This window comes from Dipodomys spectabilis, unplaced genomic scaffold, assembly GCF_019054845.1.
Source record: "Dipodomys spectabilis isolate Male_0828 unplaced genomic scaffold, ASM1905484v1 ptg000017l, whole genome shotgun sequence".
Taxonomy (NCBI): Eukaryota; Metazoa; Chordata; class Mammalia; order Rodentia; family Heteromyidae; genus Dipodomys; species Dipodomys spectabilis.
Window position 1 is genome coordinate 21,160,813 of NW_024870694.1, and position 27,231 is coordinate 21,188,043.

General features: G+C 45.5%; 2 protein-coding genes, 1 long non-coding RNA gene and 1 pseudogene across 3 annotated transcripts in view; 1 reads left to right on the forward strand and 3 right to left on the reverse strand.

Annotated features, from left to right (window-relative positions):
• The window catches only part of Dvl3 (dishevelled segment polarity protein 3), a 17,082-nt gene extending 12,325 nt beyond the window's left edge, over positions 1 to 4,757 (reverse strand). The window contains exon 1 of the mRNA XM_042667331.1: positions 4,355 to 4,757. Within this exon, the coding sequence (XP_042523265.1) occupies positions 4,355 to 4,515 (161 nt within the window). The 5' untranslated portion in view covers positions 4,516 to 4,757. The remainder of the gene's footprint in view (positions 1 to 4,354) is intronic.
• LOC122099866 lies at positions 1,109 to 1,209 on the reverse strand (annotated as a pseudogene).
• Positions 4,382 to 24,796, forward strand: LOC122096780. Its single transcript, XR_006145391.1, has 4 exons — positions 4,382 to 4,464; positions 23,161 to 23,256; positions 23,678 to 23,741; positions 24,729 to 24,796. It is a non-coding gene; the product is annotated as an uncharacterized LOC122096780 (long non-coding RNA).
• Eif2b5 (eukaryotic translation initiation factor 2B subunit epsilon) lies at positions 18,338 to 27,231 on the reverse strand. Its single transcript, XM_042667321.1, has 16 exons — positions 26,950 to 27,231; positions 25,910 to 26,034; positions 24,715 to 24,900; positions 24,439 to 24,616; positions 24,270 to 24,350; positions 23,962 to 24,039; positions 23,368 to 23,680; positions 22,295 to 22,440; positions 21,945 to 22,086; positions 21,722 to 21,823; positions 21,454 to 21,561; positions 20,979 to 21,069; positions 20,575 to 20,698; positions 19,449 to 19,574; positions 18,921 to 19,031; positions 18,338 to 18,760 (listed from the first exon to the last, which is right to left on the reverse strand). Exons 1-16 carry the CDS (start codon positions 27,160 to 27,162, stop codon positions 18,704 to 18,706), a joined length of 2,181 nt encoding a protein of 726 aa, XP_042523255.1. The 5' UTR covers positions 27,163 to 27,231; the 3' UTR covers positions 18,338 to 18,703.

Sequence of the window (27,231 nt, forward strand, 5' to 3'; positions counted from 1 at the left end):
TGTCAGACTTGTCAAACACCCCAGGGGTACAAAGTTGGGTAAGAGGTTGACCCATGCATAGAGTTCAGAACAGAGGGAAGGCAGTAGGAGAAGGCTGGGAAGCCTAGTGCTCCCTCATTCTTCCAGCAGCTTCTACTGAGGTGGGAATGTGTTTGGCTCCTTGTGATGCTCACATTCTTGGACTCACAGCCAAGTTCTCAGGCCAAGCCAGACCTCTTCCCTCCCATCCAGCTCTGGCTTCCCACCATTTCCAATCCCACAGTGATCCTAAGAAAACAGCCTAACTCATCTTCTCAGGCTCGTAATGGTAGATCACTGCAGGGCAAGGGTAGAAAGAAGGACAAGAGGTGACTCAGACCTACCAGCTGGTCTAGTATCCCAAGGTCACACCTGTCTGGGAGTCTGGGCTCTAAGAAAAGGGGACACATGGCAGTGGGCTCTATGTCCTGCTTTGAGAGTCTCGCCGTGGTAAGAAACTGCTGCTCAGTAACCTCCGCCCTCCATCTCCTTAGCAGGCCTCACCACACTGCCTCACACTACAGATGTTTCCTCTCTTTCTGGGGATCACTGACAGGTCACCAAGGCTCTGCCAACTCACAATGATCAGCTGATCTTCAGCAGCCTTGGGGGACCTCAGGCAGGCTATACCCTTCTATTGTAGAGTTCAATGGCTTAGGGTTCCATAGCATTCACTCTTTCTCTTATTCCAAGTGGAGTCAGACAAACAAAACTTCAAATTCTAATTCTTCCACGTATTAGCTCTCCTATCCTAGAGAAAAATCTTAGCTTTTCTAAGTCTTTGTCTCATCATGGTAAATGGGATTCTAGTTTTTTTTTTTTTTGTAGTTTTCCTGAGGGCTAATTACAATATTCCAACATAGCTTTATAAAAATATGGACGGGCTGGGAAGGTGGCTCAGTGGTAGAGTGCTTGCCTTGCATGCATGAGGCCCTGGGTTCGATTCCTTAGCACCACATAAACAGAAAAAGCTGTTAGTGGCGCTGTGGCTCCAGTGGTAGAGCACTAGCCTTGAACTGAAGAGCTGAGGGACAGCGCCCAGGCCCAGAGTTCAGGCCCCATGACTGGCAAAAAAAAAAAAAATATATATATATATATGGAATGCCTCACGAATTTGCCCCTTGCATGGGGGCCATGCTAATCATCTCTGTATTGTTCCAATTTTAGTATATGTGCTGCCGAAGAGAGCACTAAATGGGATTCTTAAATGTCTAACATGGTCTAGACATATAACACACACTAGTTAGTATCAGCTTCCAGTGGGATCCACATACTAACCAGGAAGTTAGAAACTAGTAAGTTTCTAAAAGCAGGAATCAAACATATCTTCTGCTGATTAATCATCATTCATTCAGTTAAAAAGCTTCTGCAGAGAATCCTGGGAGTTTTAGATCCTACCATGGCATGGAGTTTTCATGACATGTCCAGCCTGGAGATTGCCTTGTACTCAGAGAGCCTAATAGTCCATGGAGGTATATTACAAGTGGCAAGATTAGAGCAGCAGATGTGTTCAGTGGCTGTTACTTAGACACTAGGGCCTGACTAAGAATGATCAAGATAGAGAATAAAGTGCCTATGAGGAAGGCTGTCATGGAAAAGCTTGACCCTAAGGATGGGAGAATTTGGACCTGCAGGAAGTAATATTGAACACTCAGGCAGATGGCCCAGAGGTAGGACAATGCGTGCCGTGAAGGAGCAACACAGTGACCTAACTTGCCATGGTGTTCATCATACATCTTAAACCTAGTGTAGCAGCCACTATCTTGTTCCACCAATGGTCTTTCTGAAAATGTGGGGCTGAGCCTATCCCAAGCTTATGGGATGGGAGTTGGAAAATCCTCAGAAGGCGAGCCTGGAGTGGAAAGACTGGTAGGCCAGCAGCCTTTCTTCTCTGATACTCTTTCCTTCCAGTCAGCAGGGGTCCCTGGCCGGGGCTCTGCCAGTGGCAGCCCTATTAGTTTACCAAGGTTTACTATCTTCCTGTACATGAGCATCTGGAAAAATGGTGATGTACATATACTCCTCCCTATACAAATCTCTCTCTCCCTGTCTCTCTCTGTCTCTGACTCTCTCTCTCTCTCTCACACACACACACACACACATACACATAATCTACAACTATGTGATTAAGGCTTTAGATTTTGGAACCATACTCATGATGTTGACTTACTAGCTATGTGACTACTAGTAAGTTACTTAAGATTTCTGCTTTCTAGATGCCTCATCTGCAAAGTGAGATATTATCATATATTTCCCAGAGTGATTAGGAGGATTTGGTGAGTCAAGGTGTGCAAAAGATCTAGATCACTGGAAGAGTGTAATCATCATAAAAGAGGGTTGTAAAACAAGTGAAATACACTATGTATCTACTCCTCTGTGATAAGTTAGGTCTACCAAGTCTCTTTATCTGTCCTTCTGGGGATAAAAACACTCAACCAAAAATAATATTTTACAAAAGGTGCTTCAATTACCATTGTCATATGCAAGATGGCTTTAAGTGGCACATGATAAATGTTGCTTAGTTTAATATTTGTGATGTATTTTAGGAAGAAACAGAAGATCAGACACATAGCTGATTTCATTAGTTCAGTCAAGCTAAGGTGGGAAAAAAAAATGAGTAGACTGGCAGTAGAAATCTATTATCAGGGTTAAGAAAAAAAATTAGGTCAACAGTGAGCAGATATAACGGGCCCTCTTACAACGGTAGTTAGGCCTGACTCCACAGCAGCCTTGGGAGAGTGGGTGGCAGCCACTCTTGGGAGGTAGGGGCTGGGGGAGGGAATGGAGACATAGCCTATTCTAGTCTTCAAGACATCTGGCCCCAGCACACTGAATGCTGGGCTGCTTTCTCCCCATTCCATATCTTGCAGTATCCATCCCTTCCAAGCCTGTTCTTCTCAAGCCAGGCTGAGGCACTCATCCCTCTTCAGACTCTTCTACTCAAGTACATCTGCCTCCAGACTGAAGTCAGACAATCACTACCATACTGAGTCCTCCTCACTGCAGGGTAGAAACAACAAAACAGTACTGCCTATGGGATAAAAAGCACTTAACCTCTGTCTCTCTCCACAATGCTAGGAGGGCCAAGTCTTGGGACAGGAGCCAGAATGATGAACACTGGGGAGAAGAAGGTCTCTCCTCACTCAGTTCAAGGGCTTTAGCTGAAAAAAGCAGTACAGGCCTGCAGCTACGGCTGAAGAAGGCCTTTAGGCCTGGAGGGCCCAATGAGGCCTTCCTTGGCTTTCAGGCCCAGCGCCCAGATACTGTAGGGCAGTGTGGGGGCCTCCTCCCCAAGTCCCCTGGGGTGTGTGTGTGTGTGTGTGTGTGTGTGTGTGTGTGTGTATCAGGCTCCCTCCTAGTCCCCTGGGGTGTGTGTGTGTGTGTGTGTGTGTGTGTGTGTGTGGTGTGTGTGTGTGTGTGTGTGTGTGTGTGTGTATCAGGCTCCCTCCTAGGCCAGCTGCTACAGAACCTTCCGGCTCCAACATTCCAACCCCTCTTAAAGGGCCAGTCTCAGCCTTCAAACTCTGTCCATGGCCCTTCAGCTGGGTTATAGGAGACTTGCTAGAGAGGGGTGGATGAATACCAAGAGACTCTTCTCAGCCCTCCCCTTAGGTTCTGAGGCCTTTCCCAACGTCAGCTTCTCACCAACGTCCGTAGGAAAACGACCCCCAATTCCGAGGGGACATCAGCACCTGGGTTAGTGAGGGCTCCTCCTCAGGGTGAGGCAAAATTGGCTCCCTTGACAACGTCCCACTTGGCCCACAGGGAAGAGTGGAAACAGCGCAACAAACATCAGGACTGCACAGCCTGGCGTGGAACACCCCCTCCCACACTCTCCCCCCCACCCCCCGCCCCGAGTTCAAAGTCCCACAGCATAGCCTTAGATGAGGGATACTCCAAATATGGCTCTGTGTTGCCGAGCTGAATAGCTGGAGAAGGGAGGCCGGGTGCCAAACACCCCAGGATCTATGCTAGGGGCTGGGGACGCTGGCATTGGAATTGGTAGGACGAGTGTCTTTGTGGGCCACTAGTCTCTCGGGGAGGTACAGGGGGCTTGACTGGCAGGCACTCCGATTGCTCTGGAGAAGCCAGACGTCCCCATACTAGAGGAGACAAGACCCCACCCCCCACCCCCCGAGTCTCCAGAGGGGCTGGGACTCCAGCTCTACCGAAAGCCAACGGAGGCCCAAATGGGCCGAATAGCCCCCCCCCGCCCCCCGCCCAGCAGCAAGCAGGGCAAAGGCCAGACGCGAGGAAGTCCAAGCTGGTCGCGTCGCCCCTCGAAGAGGAGGGGTCGGGCTCCCCGGAGGCGGGGCGGGGCGGGGGCCATCCTCACCCGAAATCGTCGTCCATAGACTTGAAGAAGAACTTATAGCTGGGTCGCTGCAGGACGCCCTTAAAGTCGGCCAAGGTGACGCGCTCGGCGGGCAGGGGCAGCTTCACCAGGTACGGCGTCTCCTGCCCGTCCAGGTGGTAGATGATCTTGGTCTCCCCCATGGCTCCGGCCTCCGGCCCAGCGGCCCGCGCGCGGCCTGCTCTGCCGGCCCGGCCGGGCCTCTCGGGTGGCGGCGGCGGCGCCGGCGCTCGGTGCGGCCCAGCAGCTCAGTCCCGCTCAGCGGCCGGCCGCGGCGCCAGCTCCCTTGTTCTCCGGCCGCTCCCGGGTCCCAGCGCCGCCTGCCGCCGCCGCTTCCGCTCCCCTCTCCCTCGGCTAGGCTGGCGACCGCGACTCTTCCGGTGGCCGCGGCGCTCCCGGCGCTGGGATGCCGCCGGGCCTGCTCCCCACCCCCGACCCCGGCGCCGCCCCGCCCCCGGCCCGACGCCGCCCCGCCCCGGCCCCGCCCCCGGCGCGGAGCCGCTCTGGCCTCCCGGCAGATGGCCGGGCCTCTCGGCTGGGCCGGCCCGCGGGGGTGGCGGCGCGCTCTTAGAAGCCGCAGCCGTTCCGGGGCCCCAGAGATGGAAGAGCAGATCTCCCCAGATGGCCTGGTTTCCCGGCCCTTCAAGGCCCTGACCCTGGACCCAAGAGAGCAGCCAGGGAGGGGTGGGATGGAGACGGGGCGGGTGGGGGAGACATGGGGGAGGGGGCTGCCTTGGTCCCTAGAGATGGCCTGGACGAGGAGATGGATCTCTAGACCTGATCATGGACCACTGGAGGAAGGCAGCATCGACGTGACCCTTTGGGTTCTGTTGGGAAGCGCAACTCCTGTCACTGAGGTTACAGAACTGAGCTCTTGGAGGGAAGACATTAAGTTCTGAAATACTTTTTTTTTTTTTTTTTAATAATTTCGTCCCCTAGCTGCAAAGTAATGGTACAATAAGTGGACCTAGGGCTGCGTGTGAAAGCTCACGGGAGCAGGAGCCGCGGGGTGGGGGAGCACGAGTGTGAAGCTAGTCTGGGATACATAGATTGTCTCAAACAAAATGAATGGAGTGTGTGAAGAATGAGCATATGTAGTCATGATCGAGACAGTATCTCAAGCCGGAAGACTCAGTTCCTAACAGATCTCACCCCTTGGCTTTTAATCAATAAACTCTGAGTACCTACTTCATGCAAAATCATAGGACAGGAAATAGCACTAGCAAGCCAAGGAAGGTTGCCCTTAAGAATGTTTTATAAGCCTGGTGCCGGTGGCTCCCGCTCACTACGCCTAGCTACTTAGGAGGCTGAGATCTGAGGATCGCGGTTCAAAGCCAGCCCGGCCACAAAAGTGCATGAGACTCTTATCTCCCATAAACCACTGGAAAACCGGAAGTGGCGCTGTGGCTCAAGTGGTAGAGCGCTGGCCTTGAGCTGAAGAGTGCAGGGACGCCCAAGTCCAGAGTTCAAGCCCCACGACCACCAAAAAAACAAAAGAAGAAGAATGTCTTACAGCACAGGCTTGTATAACTTCTGATTGATAAATGCTCTCAACATAAAATGATGAGCCATGGGCTGGGAAGGTGGCTCAGTGGCAGAGTGCTTGTCTTGCAAGCATGAGGCCATGGGTTCTATTCCTCAGCACACATAAGCAGAAAAAACTGGAAGTGATGCTGTGGCTCAAGTGGTAGAACTCTAGCCTTGAGCTCTAGAGCTGAGAGCCAGTGCCCAGGACCAGAGTTCAGGCCCCACGACCCATCCTCTATCACCCCCCCACCCCCCCAAAAAAATGGTGAGGCAAGAGAAAGAAAATTCTAGGTGACCAAAAAAATCTTTCCTCTTGATCCCATAATGTAGAAGCAACCATATTAGATCTAGGGAAAGGGCATTCAAGCAGAGTACAGCCAAGTTCAAAAGCTCAAAGCAGAAATAAGCTTGCCACATGTGAGAAACCAAGAAAGCCATTGAAGGTTTGGGGCCTTTCAGGAGGCAGAGATCAGGAGGATCATGGTTCAAAGTCAGCCTGGGCAAACAGTTACCAAGACCCTCATCTCAACCAACAGCTGGGTATAGTGGTATATATCTATCTGTCATTCCAGCTGTTCAAGAAGAAGCATACATAGAAAGATTGAGGCCGAGGCTAGCCCTGCCCCCACCCCCCATAATGAAATTCTATTTAAAAAATAACTAAAGCAGTGAGATGCCAGTGTCTTACACCTGTAACACTTGCTACTCAGGAGGCTTCTTCGTTTTCTTTTTTTTTTTTTTTTTTTTTGTTACTCATGGGGCCTGAACTGTGGGCCTGGGCTCTATCCCTCAGCTCTTCAGCTCAAGGCTAGCACTCTACTGCTTGAGTCATGCCACTTCTGGCTTTTTCTGCTTGTGTGGTGCTGAGGAATCAAACCCAGGGCCTTATGCATGCAAGGCAAGAACTCTACCATTGAGCTACCTTCCCAGACTCTCAGGAGGCTGGTTTGAAGCCAGCTCAGAAAAAAAGAAAAAAAAGGCAAAACCATACTGTGTGCACCTGTACATGCTTTACATAAATTTTCACTTTAAATCCTTTTCTTCATAATTTTCTCAAAGAAATATGTATACATAATGAAAAATTATTCAAACTTTTCTTGCTTTTTTGTTTGTGTGTGTACCAGTCCTAGGGTTTGAACTCACTCAGGGCCTGGTCACTGTCCCTGAGCTTTTTTCCTCAAGGCTAGCACTCTTCCACTTGAACCACAGCTCCACTTCCAGCTTTTTGCTGGTTAGAGATAGTTTCAGGGACATTCCTACTTAGGCTGGCTTTGAACTGTGATCTTCAGATCTCAGCTTCCTGAGTAGCTAGGTGTGAACCACTAGTGCTTAGTTCCCCGCCTTTTAATTATGACTTTATTTGCATATATTATCTCATTTTTCATGATGTTATATAATATTCCATGTTATATATGCATGTATTTTCTTTATCCATTTATCTATCATTGGGCACCTTAGCTGATTACACCATTGAGTGATAATGAATAGTGCTGCACATGTACACAGTAAGTATCTCTCTTGTATATTCCTTTACTGTTCTTCAGATACATGCCCAAGAGCTAGGAATGTGGCCTAGTGGTAGAGTACTTGCCTATCATGCATAAAGCCCTGGGTTCAATTCCACATACACAAAAAAAGCTGGAAGTGGCACTGTGACTCAAGTGGTAGAGTGCTAGCCTTGAGCTGAAGAGCTCAGGGGCAGTGCCCAGGCCCACAGTTTAAGCCCTAGAACTGACTAAAAACAAAAACAAAAAGATACATGTCCAAGAATGGTATTACAAGGTCATATGGTAGATCCATTTTTAGATCTTTCTATCTTTTATATCTTCTTCAATTTCTTCAAGGCTGGAAGAAACTCCATACTGATTTCTGTAGTGGTGCTCACCAAAGGTTTATGAGAGCCCCTCCCCACCTTTTCCTATTCTTGTCAGCATATTTTGTTTGTGTTCTTGACGATTCCCATTCTGACTGGGGTGAGATAGAGTTTTAATGTAGTTTAAAAAATTTTCAAGGAAGTTGAACATTTCTTCATGTATCTATTAGCCAGTTGTGTTTCTTCTTCTGAGAACTGTCCAATTTGCCTATTGATTGGGCTATTTTTGCTATGTAGTGTTTGAAATCTTTGTATATTTTGGACATTAATACTTTCTTTGTCCACTGGATAGCTGGCAAAGATTTTCTCCCATTCTGTGGGTTATCTCTGTAGGTAACAGTTTCTTTTGCTGTGCAGAAACTTTTGATGAAGTTCCATCTGACAATTCTTGCCCTTATTTGCATGGCAATTGGAATGCTATTCAGAAAATAATTACTTGTGCCTATATCTTACACAGAATTTCCCGTAAGTTTTCCTATAGTAGTTTCAGACTTTAAATTTTTGTTGTTGTTGGTTGTGGGGCTTGACCTCTGGGCCTGCGCACTTTCCCTGCATCCTTCAGCTCAAGGCAAGTACTCTACAACTTCTAGTGGTTAATTGGAGATAAAAGGAGATAAGAGTCTCAGACATTCCTGCCTGGGCTTTTTTTTTTTTTTGGTTGGTCATAGGGCTTGAACCCTTGGCCTGGGCACTGTCCCTCAGTTCTTCAGCTCAAGGCTAGCACTCTACCACTTGAGCCACAGCACCACTTATGGTTTTTCTGAGTGTTTGTTTCGTGCCCGGGCTTGCTTTGAACTGCGATCCTCAGATCTCAACCACCTGAGAAGCTAGGATTACAGGCATGAGCCACCAAAACCGGGCCAGACCTTAAATTTTTATTTTCAATCCATTTGTAATTGAATTTGTATATAGGGTGAGAAATAGGGGGTCTTTTCAGTCTCCTACATATAGACTCTCAGTTTTCTCAGCACAATTTATTTTTAATTATTTTTTATTTTTCGGTCAGTCATGGGACTTGAACTCTGGGCCTGGGCGCTGTCCCTGGGCTCTTCAACTCAAGGCTAGCACTCTACCACTTGAGCTACAGTGCCATTTCCAGCCTTTTCTGTTTATGTGGTGCTGAGGAATCAAACCCAGGCCCTCATGCATGCAAGGCAAGCACACTACCTCTGAGCCACTTTCCCAGCCCCTCAGCACAATTTATTAAAGAGACTATCTTATTCTATGTTTTTGGTTCTTTAATCAAAAATTAGATGGCTCTAGCTGTATGGCTTTATTTATGAATCTTCTGTTCCATTGGTCTTTACATCTGTTTTTTGTGCCAGTACCACACTGTTTTTGTACTACGGTTCTGTACATAATTTGAATTCCAGTATTATGACACCTCCAGCATTGCTTTTTGCTTAAAATTACATTTGCTATTAAGGAGCTTTTGTGCTTCCATATGAATTACTGCATTGATCTATTTCTATGAAGAACAACATTGGACTTTGACTAGTATTTCATTGACTATACAGATTGCTTTGGTAGTTAGTATGATCATTTTCTTTTCTTTTTTTTTTGGGGGGGGTGGGGTCTGGTCGTGGGGCCTGAACTCTGGGCCTGGGCGCTGTCCCTCAGCTCTTCAGCCCCAGGCTAGCACTCTACCACTTTAGCCACAGCGCCACTTTCGGCTTTTTTCTTTTTGCTTATGTGGTGCTGAGGAATCGAATCCAGGGCCTCACGCATGCAAGGCAAGCGCTCTGCCACTGAGCCACCTTCTCAGCCCTATAGTCGTCCATTTTAGCTGTATCCTTGTCTGGTTTTGAAATGGGTGTAATTCGGGCTTCTTAGACTGTTTAGTTTCTATCTACTGGAAAATTTGGCTATTTGTTGTGATGTCTCCTTTTTTTTTTTGTCAGTTGTGGGACTTGAACTCTAGGCTTGGGCGCTGTCCCTCAGCTCTTCAGCTCAAGGCTAGCGCTCTACCACTTGAGCTACAGCGCCACTTCCGGTTTTTGAGTGGTCTATTGGAGATAAGAGTTTCTCGGACTTTCTTGTCCGGGCTGGCTTTGGAACGGTGATCCTCAGATCTCAGCCTCCTGAGTAGCTAGGATTACAGGCGTGAGCCACTGGTGCCCAGCTCCTTCATTTTTCTTGTTAGCCCAATTCCCTCCTCCTTTCAGTTGGACTGGCCAGGGATTTATCAATCTGGTTTACCTTTTCAAACAAGCCACCTTTGTTTAATCAATTTTGTAATTTTCTGATGTTTCATTAATTTCTGCCCTGATCTTTTTTTTTTTGGTCTGGTCGGTTGTGGGGCCTGAACTCTGGGCCTGGGTGCTGTCCCTCAGCTCTTCAGCTCAAGGCTAGCACTCTACCACTTGGGCCAGAGCGCCACTTCTGGCTTTTTTCTTTTTGTTATGTGGTGCTGAGGAATCGAACCCAGGGCTTCATGCATGCAAGGCAAGTGCTCTACCACTGAGCCACCTTCCCAGCCCCAGTTGTTGTTGTTTTTAATACTTTCTTTAAAAAAGTTTATCTCTAAATAGTTGTACAAAGGTTGTTTTGTCTTAAAATATGATCTATTTTGAGAAAGTTCCATGGGCTTCTGAGAATGCATATTGTACAGCTGCTGGATGAAATACTTTGTAGATATCTATTAAGTCCATTTGTTCTAGTGTGTGTGTGTGTGTGTGTGTGTACACATGTCTGTGTGTGCAGGGGCGAATACTGGGGCTTGAACTTAGTCTCTCTTCCCAGATTCCTGGCTACTTCACTTCTTTGTTTTGATAAAGCAAATCCTTTTTTGAGAACTGGCATGTCTTAAAATAATTGAGTTAAAAATAATTTTCCTTCCTCCTCACCCCTGTCCTGGGGCTTGAACTCAGATCCTGGACACTGTCCCTGAGCTTCTTTTGCTCAAGGCTAGCACTCTACCACTGAGCCACAGGACCACTTCTGGCTTTTTCTGTGTATGTGGTATTAAGGAATTGAACCCAGGGCTTCATGCATGCTAACCAAGAACTCTACCACTTAGCCACATTCCCAGCCCCCTTTAGAATTTTGAAAGTATCACTCTATTGTCTTCAAGTTCCAATACTGATGAGGGATTAATTTGATCTGATTTTCCCCAAGACTTTGTATAGTTGCTCTCCCCTCCACCCCTCGCTCCCAGAACTTAATTAAAAAGTTTTTATTCCTAGGGTTGTGAAATTTCTCATTTTAGTGAGGTACTTTTCTATTATGAGATGGAGTCTCACTAACCAGGGCTTGCTATGTTGTTCAGGTTGTCCTTGGGGCTCAAGTAATCCTCTTGCCTCAGTCTCCCAGTAGCTGGTACCACAGGAATGTCCCTGTATTTGGCTTAGTGAGGAATCAGTAGACCTTTCCTATCTAGAAAGAAATGTAATTTCTCTTTTTTAATTTTTGGTCAGTTGTGGGGCTTGAACTCAGGGCCTGGGCAGTGTACCTGAGTTTTTTTGCTCAAGTATTCTACCACTTTGAGCCACAGTGCCACTTCTGGTTTTCTAGTGGTTAATTGGTGGTAAGAGTCTCCCAGATTTTCCTGCTCAGGCTGGCATCAAACTGTGGCCCTCAAAACAAAACAAAACTGTGGCCCTCAGATCTTAGCCTCCTAAATGGCTAGGATTACAGACATGAGCTACTGGCACCAGCTTTTTATTTTTGGTTTGGTCGTGGGGCCTGAACTCTGGGTCTGGGCGCTGTCCCTCAGCCCTTCAGCTCAAGGCTAGAGTTCTACCACTTGAGCCACAGTGCCACTTCCGGCTTCTTTTTGCTTATGTGGTGCTGAGGAATTGAAACCAGGGCCTCATGCATGCAAGGCAAGTGCTCTACCACTGAGCCACCTTCCCAGCCCAGGCTTTTTATTTTTAATTTATTTTTTTTAATTAGTTGTGGGCCTTAACTATGGGCCTGGGCGCTGTCCTTCAACCCTGGGCGCTGTCCTTCAACTCTTCAGCTCAAGGCTAGCGCTCTACCACTTGAACCACAGCACCACTTCTGGCTTTTTCTGCTTATGTGGTGCTGAGGAATCAAACCCAAGGCCTCATGCATGCAAAGCTATCACTCTACCACTGAACCACCTTCCTAGTCCTATTTTTATTTTCAAAATTTTCAGGCCTAAGATTGGGACTCAAACTTGAAATCTGACACTTTTGCTCTTTGGGTAGTGCTCTACCAACTGAGCCATGCCTCCAACCCTATTAAAGTCATTTCTTTGAATCCATCCTCACAACTTTTCCTATTCACTTTTGCAACATTAATTCTTGATAATGGGTCTTCTGGATTGATCCCTAGTTTCATATCCTTTTCTCCTTTACCTATTTCCATTAATTGTTTTGCCTACTTGGGTTTGAATTTGGTACTGTTTTTGCTCAGGGTTACCTTCTACCAGTTGAGCTATAGCTCCACTTCTTTTTTGGTGATTAATTGGAGATAAGAGTCTCACAGACTTTCTTGCCAGGCTAGTTTCCAACTGTGATTCTCAGATCTCAGCTTCCTCAATTGTTAGGATTATAAGGCATGAGCCACCAGTGCTTGGCTATCTTGTTTTTTATAATTTAATCTTTTTTCCCAAGATTTTCTCATCATATACAACTTTTCCAACCATTTACCTATTTGATATGTTTTCCTTTACACATATATGTACACTTACATTTATTGATTAGGTAAAATATCCACAATTTAAAACCAAGAAAAGTACATAAAAATGGAAATGCATCTTATTTGGTTTTCTAGTTCTCCAATTCTTAATAGAATACAATTTGCTTACTTACTTTCTATGGACTTTATTTTCTAATCCTTTTTATGGCACTTTTCTTCATAGACACAGTATTTTTCTTGAATGTTGAGAATCATTACACTTTTCTATTTTCAAAAAGTACCTTGCTTTGCCATTATTTTCCTGGTTTCAATATTCCATTTGTTTGCTTTGGTCTCTGCCTTCCATATGTTGAAGGCTTCCACAAATATTTGACCCTTGGTTTCTATTCCCGTTTAAGAATGAGATACTGAGAAGTTGATTGGAAACTCTATGTATAGTACCGAGTTTACAAATGTATCCATTTCACTATAAAGTAATGAAGTGGGGAAAAGTTTTCTACTTTTTAGAAATATTCTTCATGTCATCTCTCCTTTACACCTCCAGTTCTCAGTCTCAATTCCTTACCCTCCCCTCTGAGGTGCTGAGCCTTTTTCTGGGTTGCCTCTTATTTAGTAACACTCTCTCCAGCAAGTAGATCCCAACTCATTCTGTTCTGCTCAGTTACCTTTCATTGAGATGGGGATGTAGCTCAACAGCAGAGCTCATCTGCTGGGCAGAAAGGCCCTGAGTTCTTCCCCAGCACCGCTACCACTACTACCAATTTTAAGTTACTTTTCACTTTTCTTTCATCTCATTGTCACCCCCTTTGTTCCTTCTTGAGTTACATATATTTTTGTTGTTGTTGTTCATGGGGCTTGAACTCAGGGCCTGGGTGTTATCCCTGAACTTTTTCGTTCAAGGCTAGTGCTCTACCACTTTGAGCCACAGCTCTACTTAGTTTTCTGGTGGTTAATTGGAGATCAGAGTCTCATGGACTTCCATGCTTGGGCTGGCTTTTAACTACGATCCTGAGATCTTAGCCTCCTGAGTAGCTAGGATTACAAGTGTGACTCATTGGATCCCAGCTGGGTTACATGTATTTTTTTAGGACAATTCTTCTACAGGCATAATCATTTTTGAAGACAAAAAAAGCTCATGTTTAATTCCCTCCCCCCTTTTTTGCTTTAATGGGCCTTCCTAACCTTTCACATTTTCTTTAGGCCTCAGCATCACAACTCAGTAACACCTTATCTAATCACCCCAACTGGAGGGAATTTCTCCTTCTTAAAACATCTTATACACCATTGCTTATGGTGCCCCAGGTTTGGAGCCACAGGCTGCATGTGTTGGGAGTCTGCTACTCATGGGCCCATCAGTCTCCAACAGCATCAGGAGTCCACTAACCTGCAGGATTTGGGATCTGACCTTTACCTGCCTGGTGAAATAGCTCAAGTTCATATAAGTTTTGGTATATATCTGAAATACTGGCTGCGATTCTGAAGCAGATTCAACCATAAAATCTACTTAAACACTCCATTTGAAGAGTGAACTTGGCTTAAGTTCAGTGATTTCTTTGCTTGCAATTCCTTAAAAAGTCATTTTTAGAGATGTAAGGTCTCAGACCTCAGAGAAAAAAGAAACAAGGGAAAAATAGTACAATCTCTACTAAAGTGTTTCCAAAGAAATCCTACTGTACCCTTGCCAAGAACTGCAGTTCTCTGATAACCAGGGGGCACCAATGATGATACTCCTGAAGATGTTTCTCTCGTGAGAAACTCTCACTCCCCTGTCAAGTAGTATCAAAATCACCACTGCCAACCCTGTAATACCATGTGAGATACCCAAGTGTATTTCCAATAGATCTAGGCCAGTAAGAAACACTAGAAGAATAAACATTTAGATGAGGATAAGAGTCCAATGGAGAGAGTTCTACAATATCAGACATCCACTAAAATGGTGACTTTCAAACATGGAAGTTATTCCTTGAAGTGATAAGATTACATTCAGGTAAGGCATACCCAAAGAATAAACATCTAATACAATTTATGATAAAATCTTTTTGGAAAAACCCCACCATGTTTCTCCAAAAGAAAAGAATGCAGATCCTCCTTGTGATTTAGGAGCCAGCATTGAGTGGTACAACTCAAGATGATTCTGAAGGCCTAGAGGAGAAAGAGTTCCATCGTGCCTCAAAATCCACTAAAATAATGACCTTCAAAGGAAGAGTTGTTATTCCTGAAGAGTATGACAAGACTCATTTGGCTAAGGCAACTTTAAAATATAAAATTTTGTTCAATCCCCAACAAAGCTTTTGGGTAGAAAGCCATCAAGTTCCCCACAACAACCAGACTCCCTGTCATTTAGGAGCTACCAATGAATGACACAACTCAAGCTGTCTAGGAAGGCTGAATACACAAAGTGTTCTGTGATACAATGGTGACATTCAAAAAAGTTACTATTCCTCAAGATGATAACATGTCTCATTCAACTAAGATACACTGCAAAAATAAACATTTAGGATCAGTTCTAGAATTATTCAAAAAGCAAAACCCACCAAGCACACTCCAACAAACAAAAAACTATAGTCTTCCTGACACTGAGGGGCAGCCACGAGTGACACAACTCTAGGTGTCCATGGAGATCTGGAAAAAAGTCCCTTGACAAATTACCATCTACTCGCATGGTGGCATCAAAACCGAAACTGACTTTTTCCTGAGGGAAAATAAAAGTCAAGACCTACACTGTTAAAGCAACAAAGAAGAAAAAAGAAAGTGATGCCCAGGAAGAGAAGCCATGTAGTAAAAAAGGAGGGATCATTAAAGAGACACTATGCACTGAAATGGCAGCCCCCCAACAATGTGATGATGAGCTTTTACAGGACTCAGAGGAATCAAATGAATTCTGACATATCCTGTACTACATTGGGAGTGTACTACATGGGGAGTGTCCAGAAGACTGGACATATACCGCATATGCAGTGATGAAGAGAATCAGTAAGAAAACCCGAAGTCCATCTAGACATAGCATGACTGTCATACCAGGAGGGCCCAATGGACAGTAACCAGCTGCAATATTCTTTGTTTTTTTTTTTTTTTTTTTTGGTCGGTCGTGGGGCTTGAACTCTGGGCCTGGGCGCTGTCCCTCAGCTCTTCAGCTCAAGGCGAGTGCTCTACCACTTGAGCTACAGCGCCACTTCCGGTTTTCTGGTGGTTTATTGGAGATAGGAGTCTCACGGTCTCTCCTGCCCGGGCTGGCTTTGAACCGCGATCCTCAGATCTCAGCCTCCTAAGTAGCTAGGATTACAGGCGTGAGCCACCAGCGCCCGGCCCAGCTGCAATATTCTTAATGCTTGCTTACAAGTGCTCCTGTTTGCTCAAATGTTTTAATAGTCCCTTCCCTGCTCACAGGGGTGCCTATCAAAACTTCTTGGTGTTTAGAGGTGTAGCTCAGTTGGTAGAGTGGCAAGCAATGGGCAATAGCAGTAGATATCAAGTTCAAGTCCTGATCGGGGGTGGGAAAGGTAACAAACACCACCTCTGTTTTTGTGTATTGTTTGCTCTTTCATTCAATAAAGTTTCAGAGATTAGGGCTTGATCATGCTGGGATCCTTTTTCAATCTACTCTATTCCTCATTCTCTTTACCCAGCACAAGATAATCTTTAATTTCTGTGTCTATGGAGCTGCCTACTTTTGACATTTTATTTAAGTGTAATCATACCATATACGGTCTTTTGTGCCTTGGTTCTATACACTTGGCCTATTTTCAAGGAATATCTGAAATAAACTTGTATGATTTGTGTTTTGAAAAAAAATCTAAAACATTCTATAGGCTACTTCTGGCACTACTTTGGCACAGATCAGAGATGACTATGGTTACTTCTATTTAACTTTCGTATTAGGTCAAGGCCATAACCTTCCCATGATCTCTAGGCACTGGGTCCGAAACCTGATAAGGCTGAAAGAGACTTACTAAGGAAAGCAAAGTAAGACAATTCCTGACCACCTTCTTTTTCAGAAGTACCTTCAGTAGCTAGGTCTGGTGATGTATACATGTAGCCCACAGGGTGCACAGGAGGTTGAGGCAGGAGGACAGGGAGTTTGAGGCCAGCCTGAGCTATACAGTGAGCTTGTCTCATACAGTAAAGGGGAGAGGGGAAGAAAAGTGAGACAAGGAGATGCCCTCACACTAACATATAGCCAAGAAGAGTTCAATATCATCTTTGTCTTACTCCTTTCCATTCAGCTGAAATGAAGACCCCCTTACACCTATGAGGTCCAAAGAGCTCCCTGTTACCAGTGACATTTGCCAAATTAAGTGTCAACAAAGTAAATTACTTCCTCACTGTATTTGAAGGCAACAGAGCTCACAAAAGAGACAGAAGTGTGTATCACAGAGGAGATTAGGGAAGACAATACAGGCCTAGGCTCAATACTGATTCTGGCTCTACCAATGACTAGTTATAGGGCTCTTCTGAGTATAGCTACCTCGTCTGCAAATGGGGGTAGACTGGGGCTGGAAATGTGGGTTGGTGGTAGAGTGCTTGCGTAGCACGCATGAAACCCTGGGTTTGATTCCTTAGTACCACATATACAGAAAAAGCCAGGAGTGGTGCTGTGGCTCAGGTATTAAGTGTGCTAGCCTTGAGCAGAAGCAGCTCAGGGACAGTGCCCACAGTCCCTGAGTTTAAGCTCCAGGACTAGCACAAAACAAAACAAAATTAAAAAAGGGGCTTGGAAGGTGGCTCAGTGGTAGAGTGCTTGCCTTATATGCATGAGGCCCTGGGTTCGATTCCTCAGTACCACATAAGCAGAAAAAGCCAGAAGTGGCGTTGTGGCTCAAGTGGTAGAGTGCTAGCCTTGAGCTGAAGAGTTCAGGTAGATCTACTTTGGAGGGCTGATGTAAGGGTTAAATAACACAAAACAATATTTAGTAGAATGCTTGTGACATATTAAACTCTCAACAATAAGAGAAACAAGATTTTTTTTTTTGCCAGTCCTGGGGCTTGAACTCAGGGCCTGGGTGCTCTCCCTAAACTTTTTGTGTTCAAGGCTAGCACTCTACCACTTGAGCTACAGCACCACTTCCAGCTTTTTCTGTGTATGTAGTATTGAGGAATCGAAGCCATAGCTTCATGCATGCTTGCACTCTTACAACTGAGCCACCTTCCCAGCCCCAGGAAATAAGAATTTACAGGATCTTAAGTTTGTAGGTTGTCTATTACTGTTTTTTGTTTTTGCTTCTGGGGCAATTTCCCCTTCACTGAGCCACAGGATGCTGAAGCTGGAAGTCTTCTAGAATATGAGATTAAGTCCTTAACTTTATCCTACAAATATCCTAAGACTTTCACCAGATTAGCTTCTTTTTTTTGGGGGGGGGGGGGGGGAGGGGGTTCCGGTCATGGGGCCTGAACTCTGGGCCTGGGAGCTGTCCCTCAGCTCTTCAGCTCAAGGCTAGCGCTCTACCACTTGAGCCAGAGTGCCACTTCCGGCTTTTTTCTTTTTGCTTATGTGGTGCTGAGGAATCGAACCCAGGGCCTCGAGCATGCAAGGCAAGCGCTCTACCACTGAGCCACCTTCCCAGCCCCAGATTAACTTCTTTAAGATAAAGAATAGCCTGGCTTTTCTGATAGAACTAGTACAGGGTCAACTGAAAAAGGCATATGAGAGGGAGTGGCAAGTGATAATGGGTTTCATATATACCTGGTACCTACCATCCTCTGGCAGGAAACGTGTTTGAAACAGGACTAGCTATTGAAATAGGCTCAGGGACACTACACCCGGACCATAACCAGTAACCAAAAAAAGCAGCTTGGTCTTCTACTACTCATAAGCCATGGGAGTAATTAGCAAGGTACCACAGTACCATCTAGTGGCCACAACACTCTTCCCTTCCCTCCAGGTGTTAGGGAAAGGCTGCTATGTCATGTCAAGAGTTTTACAGCCCTGGTCATATAGTCTTCACTTGGAGAAAAATCAAATACTCTATCCTCTCTCTCTTTAATATTAACAAATACAAGCAGCAAAGAGGGCCAGATGCATTCTGGTGTTTCCTGAGGGAAAGCCAATCAGAAAGCTGTTCTTCTGGCCTTCTTCCACCTGTAGGGGCTATCTAGCTTCTCCCTGAGTCAGAGCTTTGTTCCAGCCCAAACTTCCCTCATCCCAACTCCCCCTGCAGGATGGGAGGCACATGGTTGCTGGTGGTGGGAAGAACACTACAGTCCAGCCTCTGTTCCTTTAACTCAGCCTCGGTGGTCATCACTGATCTTTCTGTAGCTAGCTCCTCACTTGTCCTGTTCCAGGAGTCGGGAGGGCAACCAAGCACACCACAGAAGTAGGCTTTGCGACTTCAGTCATCAGATGACTCCTCTTCTGCCTCTTTTAGCCACTGGATGAACCTCTGCAGCTGTAAAGAAGCCAAAGGGAGAGCTACTGGGAGAGGGTCATGTACCCTACTGCTCCTTGCTCCCTCCCCTTAGCAGATAAACAGTGCTAAGAACCAGAATCCTGGGAGTCTAGGCTCAAGGACCAGGAAACCTTGGTGAATAGAAGACAGCCTAACTCACCTGCTGATTCTTGCGCAACTGTCGACCTTTGTCAGTTATATCCCTTTTGCTGAACCAGCTCAAGATTGTTTCCTCAGCCAGAATCTCCAGCTGGTAGAAAACCATCAGGACCTGCAGGAGGCCAGGAAAAGGGATGTCAGGGGCCTTGCAGAGCCCAGTGCGATAAAGTAGATGGATAATGGAAGGAGAAGAGGTATGGTCTTATCATCTGTACCAAGCCCTCAGCTTCTTACATACACTAAGTAGCCTCCTCCAAAGCAGACAACAGTGAGCTATTCACTCTGGTACTGGGATAGGTATAACTTTTGGAATTATTCCTGGATAATGTTGCATATCACCAGGATTCCATAAATGGCTACCTTACCAATACCTATTTCAAACTCTACTATTCTAGTAAGAAACACAAAACTGGAGGCAGATGGTGCTATGAACCAAACTCCATACTGAGAGTTCATGTTAGCTTCTGTTTTGTCACCAAGGCCTGCTTCAAAACAAATGAAGGAACATAGGGTTTTATGCAGTATTCACCTTGGCCATGGTAGTAGCAAATGCTTCATGCTCCAGAAAGAAGTCCTCAATGGCTGCTAATGCTTCTAAATGGTCAGCAGCACGCTTTATATAGTTCTTAAAAACAGGGCTCCAGGTCTTGAGCAACTAAAGAAAAAAGAAATGAGCTATAATATATTCATGAAAATGAAGCTATACCTGAATAGCAAAGACAATGTTGATGATATGTATCTTTTATAACATGGGAGGACAATAGGGAGATGATATAGACTCTGTAGAATTACAGAAGGACCTAATTCAGTCAGAGTTAGGGAAGACAAAAGGGAGCATGATGTTATAGGCTGCATCAAATACCTCTTTTTATCTCAGAGGCTGATCTTGTTCTAGGGCATAAATCATTTTTATAAAACCTAAAAGTCCAGATCTATTATTTTTATTTTTTATTTTATTTTTTTTGGGTCCGGTCGTGGGGCCTGAACTTTGGGCCTGGGCGCTGTCCCTCAGTTCTTCAGCTAGCGCTCTACCACTTGAGCCACAGCATCACTTCTGGCTTTTTTCTTTTTGCTTATGTGGTGCTGAGGAATCGAACCCAGGGCCTCAGGCATGCAAGGCAAGTGCTCTACCACTGAGCCACCTTCCCAGATCTATTATTTTTGATTATTATTTTTGGGTTGGTTGCGGGGCTTGAACTCTGGGCCTAGGCATTGTCCCTGTGCCCTTCAGCTCAAGTTAAGTGTTCTGCCACTTGAGCCACAGCGCCACTTCCAGTTTTCTGGTGGTTAATTAGAGATAAGGGTCTCACAGACTTTCCTGTCTGAGCTGGCTTTGAACTGTGATCCTCAGCTATCAGCCTCCTGAGTAGCTAGGATTACAGGCGTGAGCCATTGGTGCCCCAGCTTCAGGTCTATTTCTATATGTCACTTTGAGGTTTGTATGGTCTGAATTCTGGAATCTCAAAACTCATTCAGGATTAAATTCAACCTGACTCTCCTGAACCAATCAAAGCTGCTCTAGAACTGAAGGAGCTTTCAAGGAAAAAGAAACCAGATGCCATATAATATTCCTAACTTCCTTTAAAGTCAGGCACAGGAAGGACCTATGTCTGTTTTCACCCCAACCCTTGTCCCCAGCCCCAATCTTTACTCACAGGAAGCAACAGGGCACAGTAGCGGTTTGGGTCAAGTAGGGAATCCATTTGTTGCAAGGGGAACTCCAGGACCACATGGCTCAGTACCTGCATTACCTCCTTTAGGCTTATGTTGTAAGCATACCTGGGGGGAGATTAGTGAGACAAAATGGCTTTACTGGGTTGTTCGGTATGCTGACTATGACTTTGACAGCACACTGGAGGGGAGAAAGTCAGATGGAACAAACAGGAAGGAGGGTTTTGGAAGAAGTCTATGATGAGGTTAGAAGCTATTCCTGGTCTCCATTTGGGAACACTGAGGAACTAGGTTCCTACGTGGAAAAGAAACATTTGGCAGAGAAGCTCTACCTGTCTGAACTTGCCAACAGGAGGAGAATGGGGGGGAAGCAGAGAATTGCTCTTACTTGAGAGAGTTGATCTCCAAGACTAGATTGTCACAAGAAATGTTCTCCTCCTGGCCTCGCTGTAATGTTCCCAGAACTTCATTCTGAAACACTGAAAAAAAGTAAGTTCATAGGTTAATACTATTTTGAATGCTTTGCTTTAAGTCAGGTAGTAGAAAGAAATCACGTGGAAGGAAAAGAGCTTTTGGCTAGTTGATGTAGACAAAGAATAAACTAGCCTTGCCAGTTCCGGGAATTGAACTCAGGGCCTTATGCTCTTGCTCTGCTTTTTCACTTGTGACTAGTGCTCTACCACTTGTGCCAAGTCTCTACTTCAAAATTTTGCTAGTTAATTTTAAATAAGAGTCACATGAATTTGTCTGCTTGGGCTGGCTCTGAACCTCAATCCTCAGATCTCAGCCTTCTGAGTGGCTTATAGTTGTGAGCCTGGCTAAATTGGCCTTTTGTCCAAGCCTCTGTTCCCCTGGACACTCACCTTTGATGTCATCCAACTGAGGGGAGCCAGCCCTGCTGTCTAGCTCCTCAGAATCCATACTTCGCTCACTTTCAGTTTCACTCTCTTCTTCCAAGTTGATTGTGAGTCCTGAGAACATAGAAAAAGAGAAAAATAGGGAAAAACCATGGATATATCATCTGAGAGAAGATATATTGCATGAGAGAAAAATGAACAAATAACTGACTCCCAAGTATATTTAGAGTATTCAGACTTAGGAGGAGGAAGGCAGGCATAAAGACTAACTCACCCCATAGACTATGCCGTAGTTCTTCTTCTTCCTCTGCGTTTACGTCTGCAGCTTTCCAGAGGTAGCCTTGGCCTGCGGCACCTACTTCTGCTGGATTGTAACCTGAAAAAGGCACCCATCTTTACAGAAATTCCAGTGACAGTATCAATCACTCCAGAAAGAGAGGGTGGCTTTCCTATGGGAAAAGGGTGCACAGATGCCCCACACCTGTTGAGCCTCACACCTTTCAGCTTCACTTTTTCCTTTTCTTGGTTGGCCCCAGAATCATCACTGAACTGGCCATCATCCTCATCTTCATCTGCATCTGGAGGGTGCAAAGAGATGACCGATCCCTCAGGCAGTGTGATACCAGGTCCTACTACCACCTAGGGGAGAAAAAAAGGAGTGAATAGTACAGACCCATCACAATTGGAGTGGTATTTTTCTTTTTTTACTGAGCCAAGTAGAAGGTAAATTAAATCAGTGGAATTGGCTTCTCAAATCAGGCTCACTTACAGTAGAAATAAGTCCCTGTTGGCTTAACATAATCATCATTCAATTCAGAGCTTGTGCACAGTATGGAACAGATCTTACCTGGGAAGTTAGGACACAGCGTGGCTTCAGTATAACTCGTTCCTTGACCTCAGCATTGTCACAGAGAAGAGACTGGTAGATCTGTGCTCCAGTAGCTACTCGAACACCTTGCCACAGGTAGGCCTGGTCCAGGACCACATTATCACCTGGCTCAGGATGGAAAGGACTTTTGGTGACTGAAGGTTCCATCACGAAGGAAAGGCTGACTGACACCAGCACAGCTGCTACCTAATTTCAACACAATGCCCCCAATGACTCAGAAACATTCACTTAGCCTCTAGCCCCAGCCTAGTAGAACATTGCTTTCAGCCTGGCTAATCCTTATCAAGTTTACAACCATTGTATACTATACTATATGGAGCTCAAGATTTCTTGGGATAAACCGCGAAACTTATGAGAATCATATGCATGTGTACAAGTAGAGTTACATTAATCCATCTCTTCTAATATATCACAGAATTTGTTTTAGCATTGTTCTTGTAAAGGGGCAGTACCATTAGAAGCACTGCATTCCTAAAACCAAAGTGACTAGAGTTATGAGAAAGTAAGAAGTACACTGGACCTATAACTAGAATACTCAGAATTCAGGTCTGAGTACTGCCTCTTATTAGTTATGACTCTGAGCAAGACAACCTCTCTAAGTGTATTAGTAACTTAGGGATAAATAATACCTACCTACCAAAGTTCTTGTGAGGACTAAGTAAACTAATAAAAGACTTTGGTAAACTGCAATGCACTAAACAGAGGTTACTACTGCATGTTAATTATCTACCTGGCCCTGAATACAGGGTATCTGGAATGCAAAAAATTATCCCTAAGAGATTTACAACATATTCTAGTTCTCTCCATTCTTTTCTTTTTTCAAGATCGAGCCTCATTATGTTGCCCAAGCTAGTGTCAAACTCCTGAGGTCACCATTCTGAGTAGCTGGGATGAATGGCTGATTTTCCTCCTTTTTTAAGGTAAGCCACTCTAGTTCCTTATTCCCGAGGACTATCCCTGTGGCAAAGACACGAGGACCAAGATTCCTGTTCCTAGGTAGTTGACACGAGTCCCTCACTAACTGTGCTTACCAATGTGGCAGCTAGGTCCAATGATACTGTTGGTGATGGAGCAATTGCTGCCAATGACAGTACCAGAGCCCAGGAGCACATTTTCCTCCAGAATGCTGCCATGGCCCAGGCTGACCTCAGGCCCACGGTAAATGTTGTGTCGGGAATGAGTGCAGTTCTGTGTAGGGCTGTCAGTAAAGTTCGCTTCTGGAGTGAGAGGGTAGACCCATCGGCGGATGACATCAGCAGAAACAGCAGAGTACATGTGGAGGTTGGAAACCCGGGCACCATATTCCCTACTTGTTACATGCATGTGAATCTGGTTCCCTAGGATCTGAATGAGGAGAAAGGAAGGAAGATCACTCAAACAAGCAAGACAGGAAGAACATCACCAGGTACTACATCTTTCTAAGCCTTTTCATTCCTCTCTGCCTCTCACTGTTAATAGTTAAAAGGATGAGAGTTTTTCCTTATTAATAGATTGTTTTCCTCAGTCTTCTAGTTATTTTCTTTCCTTGTAAAGCTTAATAAAACATAAGAAGGAATAAAAAAATTACCAGAGATAAAACCACAGCCCTCTTTCCCCTAAAAGGGGCTCTGGAAGCCTTTTCTCACCTCCTCATTTACTAATAGGCCTCGCACAAAGTCATCTCGAGTTTGGTAGTCAAAATTGTCTGTGAAGAGTTGAGCCACCTATGGGAGAAAAAGGGGTGGGCTAAAGCTAGGTGCTTTTCCGGTGAGCAAAAACCTAAAGATCTGTTAAACCCATAACAACTGGACAAGAACCAGAATCCATGGCATTCAATCCACTGGGGAGAAGATGATAGCCTTTTTGTTTTAAATCAGGCAAGAAGAAATGTACACTTGTTTTATAAGGGGACAATAACAGGCCTAAGTGATTTATTGGATGTCTCTGAGTTTACCTGAGGAGAGCAGATGCTGATATGACAATCTAGTAAATCATATCGAATCTCCACTCCATCTCCACTGCCCTGGAACAGGCTCTGTATGGAAGAACATACAGGACTTTAGCTTATTTCTTCGGCTGAAGCTAGCCACTTGCTTACCTGGGGTTCCCCAAATACTACATACCAGAGGAAATGAATAGCGCTGGAGGCCCTGGGTCTTCTGGAAGTGTAAAACCCGATTTGTGCCACTGTCCACAGCCACCACCACATTGTCCTCATGGCAACGAGTTGGGTGGCTTGGAGATGACTCCTTGAAGATCATTGTCATCACAGATACATTTTTTTCTAACTTCCGTCTCAACCTATAAAAAATAGGATGGTACTGTCATTGGCAGCTGCAAGAGCAGCTTAGTGCTCTGCTAGTCCCTAGCCCTTCTCACTGCCTCTTTTTCATCCTGACCTGTGTTCCTCCAGGGCTCTGGTAATATTGATGTTTGAGATGACATCCCCATAGACTAGAAGAAAGTCAGAGCGGACCAAGGCCTTCGCATCTACATCACGGAGGACATCTCCAAGTGATCGATACAGCTCTGATGTAATTATCCGAACCACATTGAGGGATGTAGGACGGCACCACTTGGATTTTCTATAGGAAAGGGAGTAAAAGGATGAGCAAATCAAGCATAAAGATCCCATGGACCTTCCTCACCTCCCTCCATTCAGCGTCAACACTTTGTTTTGTTGGATCCTTGCCAGCGTCCTCAACTTCAAAGAGATTTAATTAATGCTTTAAGCATCCTGTGTCACTAGTTTTTGTTTTATGGGTTGGAGAAACATGGTTATCTCCTCCCAATAACTTAACCTATGTCCCTGAATTTGGAGTTGAACTCAAAATCCTACAGAAATATAGAGTATAAAAGCACTCTGAGAACACATTTTTCATGTTATTTTTCCTACTCTAAAGTCTATTATCAAATTTAGTAACTGTGTGATAGAAGTCAGTGTCCTAGTGTTTATTTCTTAAAGTTCCATTAATTCTGCAATTCTCTTTGCCAAGATTTCAAAAGGTATTTGTTAAGGGCTTACTATATGTTGTATACTAACTCAAGTAATGGGAAAAAAAAGAAAGAGCTTATTTCTATGCTTAAGGGTCAGAACAATGTGTAGATATTCAGTTGTTTTAGTAATTTACATATTACAACCATTAAATAGAGTAAAACTTACTGGGATATTTTTTATAAATGAAACTCATAAAATTGCATCTGTCATTCCTTAACTTTTATTATAAGAACCTTGATAAAGATTCCAGATCTGGGCAATGGTGGCTTACATCTTTAATCCTAGCTACTCAGGAGATGAGATCTGAGAATTGTGGTTCAAAGTCAGCCCAGACAGGAAAGTTCATGAGAGACATTTCCAATTAATCACTAGAAAATTGGTAGAGTGCTAGCCTTGAGCAAAAGAGCTCAGTGGCCAGGCCCTGAGTTCAAGTCCCACAACCAAAAAAAAAAAAAAAAGTGAACAGAACACCTTAGATCTTACAATGGGAACTAAACACACATGTTCCCTCATATTCCACTTAGTTATAGTCATCCTGAAAAAACAAAACAAGTGAAAGAAGATCAGACATGGAAAGAAAAGTGGCAGGGGCTTACAGTAAATGTTCTTTGATCTGAGCAGCCTTCCAGCAGCAAAAGACAAAGGTTTCCTGTACACCTGTGGCAGTCAGGAATTCCAGAGTGTAGTCAATTAATGCCACATTGGCCAGGGGCAAGAGGGCCTGCAGGATAAAACATGAAAAAAAATAGAGGTATTCAATCCATAAAGGCCCTTTGGGGTCCCTCACGACCACAAATTTTACTCTTGTATCAGTATTTTCAAACACTACAGATTTGCTTTATCGTGTCACATTCAAAGGCTAAACAGGCTCCTGCCTTTAATGTTCTCCGCATGAACATTATTCAGAGTTTAAGATGCTATTATTTGGGCCCTGAGTTGGTCATGGAATCTAGTTAAGTCTCAAACACAGAGCTGTTACAGAACAGCAGACCACTGCTGGCAAAGGACATCAATCATTTCCCTAGAACTCTGGCACTGCTCAGGCCTTCTCCATAAAATTGCCTTCCTTGATATTTTTCTAAGGGTTATGGGCCATCTCCACGCCCCTCCTTCCTCCACTTGTCGTGGGGGGAATCAACGAACAAACAAACAGACAGACTTTTGGTAATAGGCAAGGTTTTCCCTCCGTCCATGATCGCTCTGAATGAAGACTACGGAGTGACCCAGCAATCTCAGGTCTAGGTAATTCGGGGCTGATGGAATACGGCCACTAAACCCATCTGGATGGATGGCACGGCTGTCATTAACACGTGGAAAGGGAGCGGGGGGGGGGGGGGGGGGGAAGCAGACTAAATCGAGATCCAGCCTTCTTAAGGTGTAGTATCGCTCTCCCCAAGTCCGAAGGAGATTGGTGCTGGTTTTCCAGCCGCAGCCGCTCCGCTGGGCGCCGGGCGCGCGGGGCTCCCGCGGGGCTCCGCCTTGAGCCTTCGCCATCGCTCCCGCAGCCGACCCCGGCAGCCCCGCGAGTGCCCACGCGTGCCGGCCGCCGCTGGGCCAGGCCCCATCCCACTCACAGGAGCCCGGTCTGAGGCCCCCTCGGGGACGCGGGGCGGGCCCCCCGGAGGCTCGCGCTCACCCGAGGCTGGTCCTTGGAGACCGGGAAGAAGCGGCGGTTGAAGCTGTCCGCCACCAGAACGGCTTGAAGGGGCGGCGGCGGTTCCTCCTCCGTCCCTCTGGCGCCGCCGCCGCCGCCGCCGCCGCCGCCGCCGCCACCTCCCGGCCCGCCGCCACCACGCTTGTTGGTTCGACCGGTCATCGCACCAGGTGCCGCCACCACAGCGGCAGCCATCTTCCCTCACACACGACTACTTCCGCAGGGAAGCTGGTACCGCACGCAGTAAGGGACAAAAAAAGACCC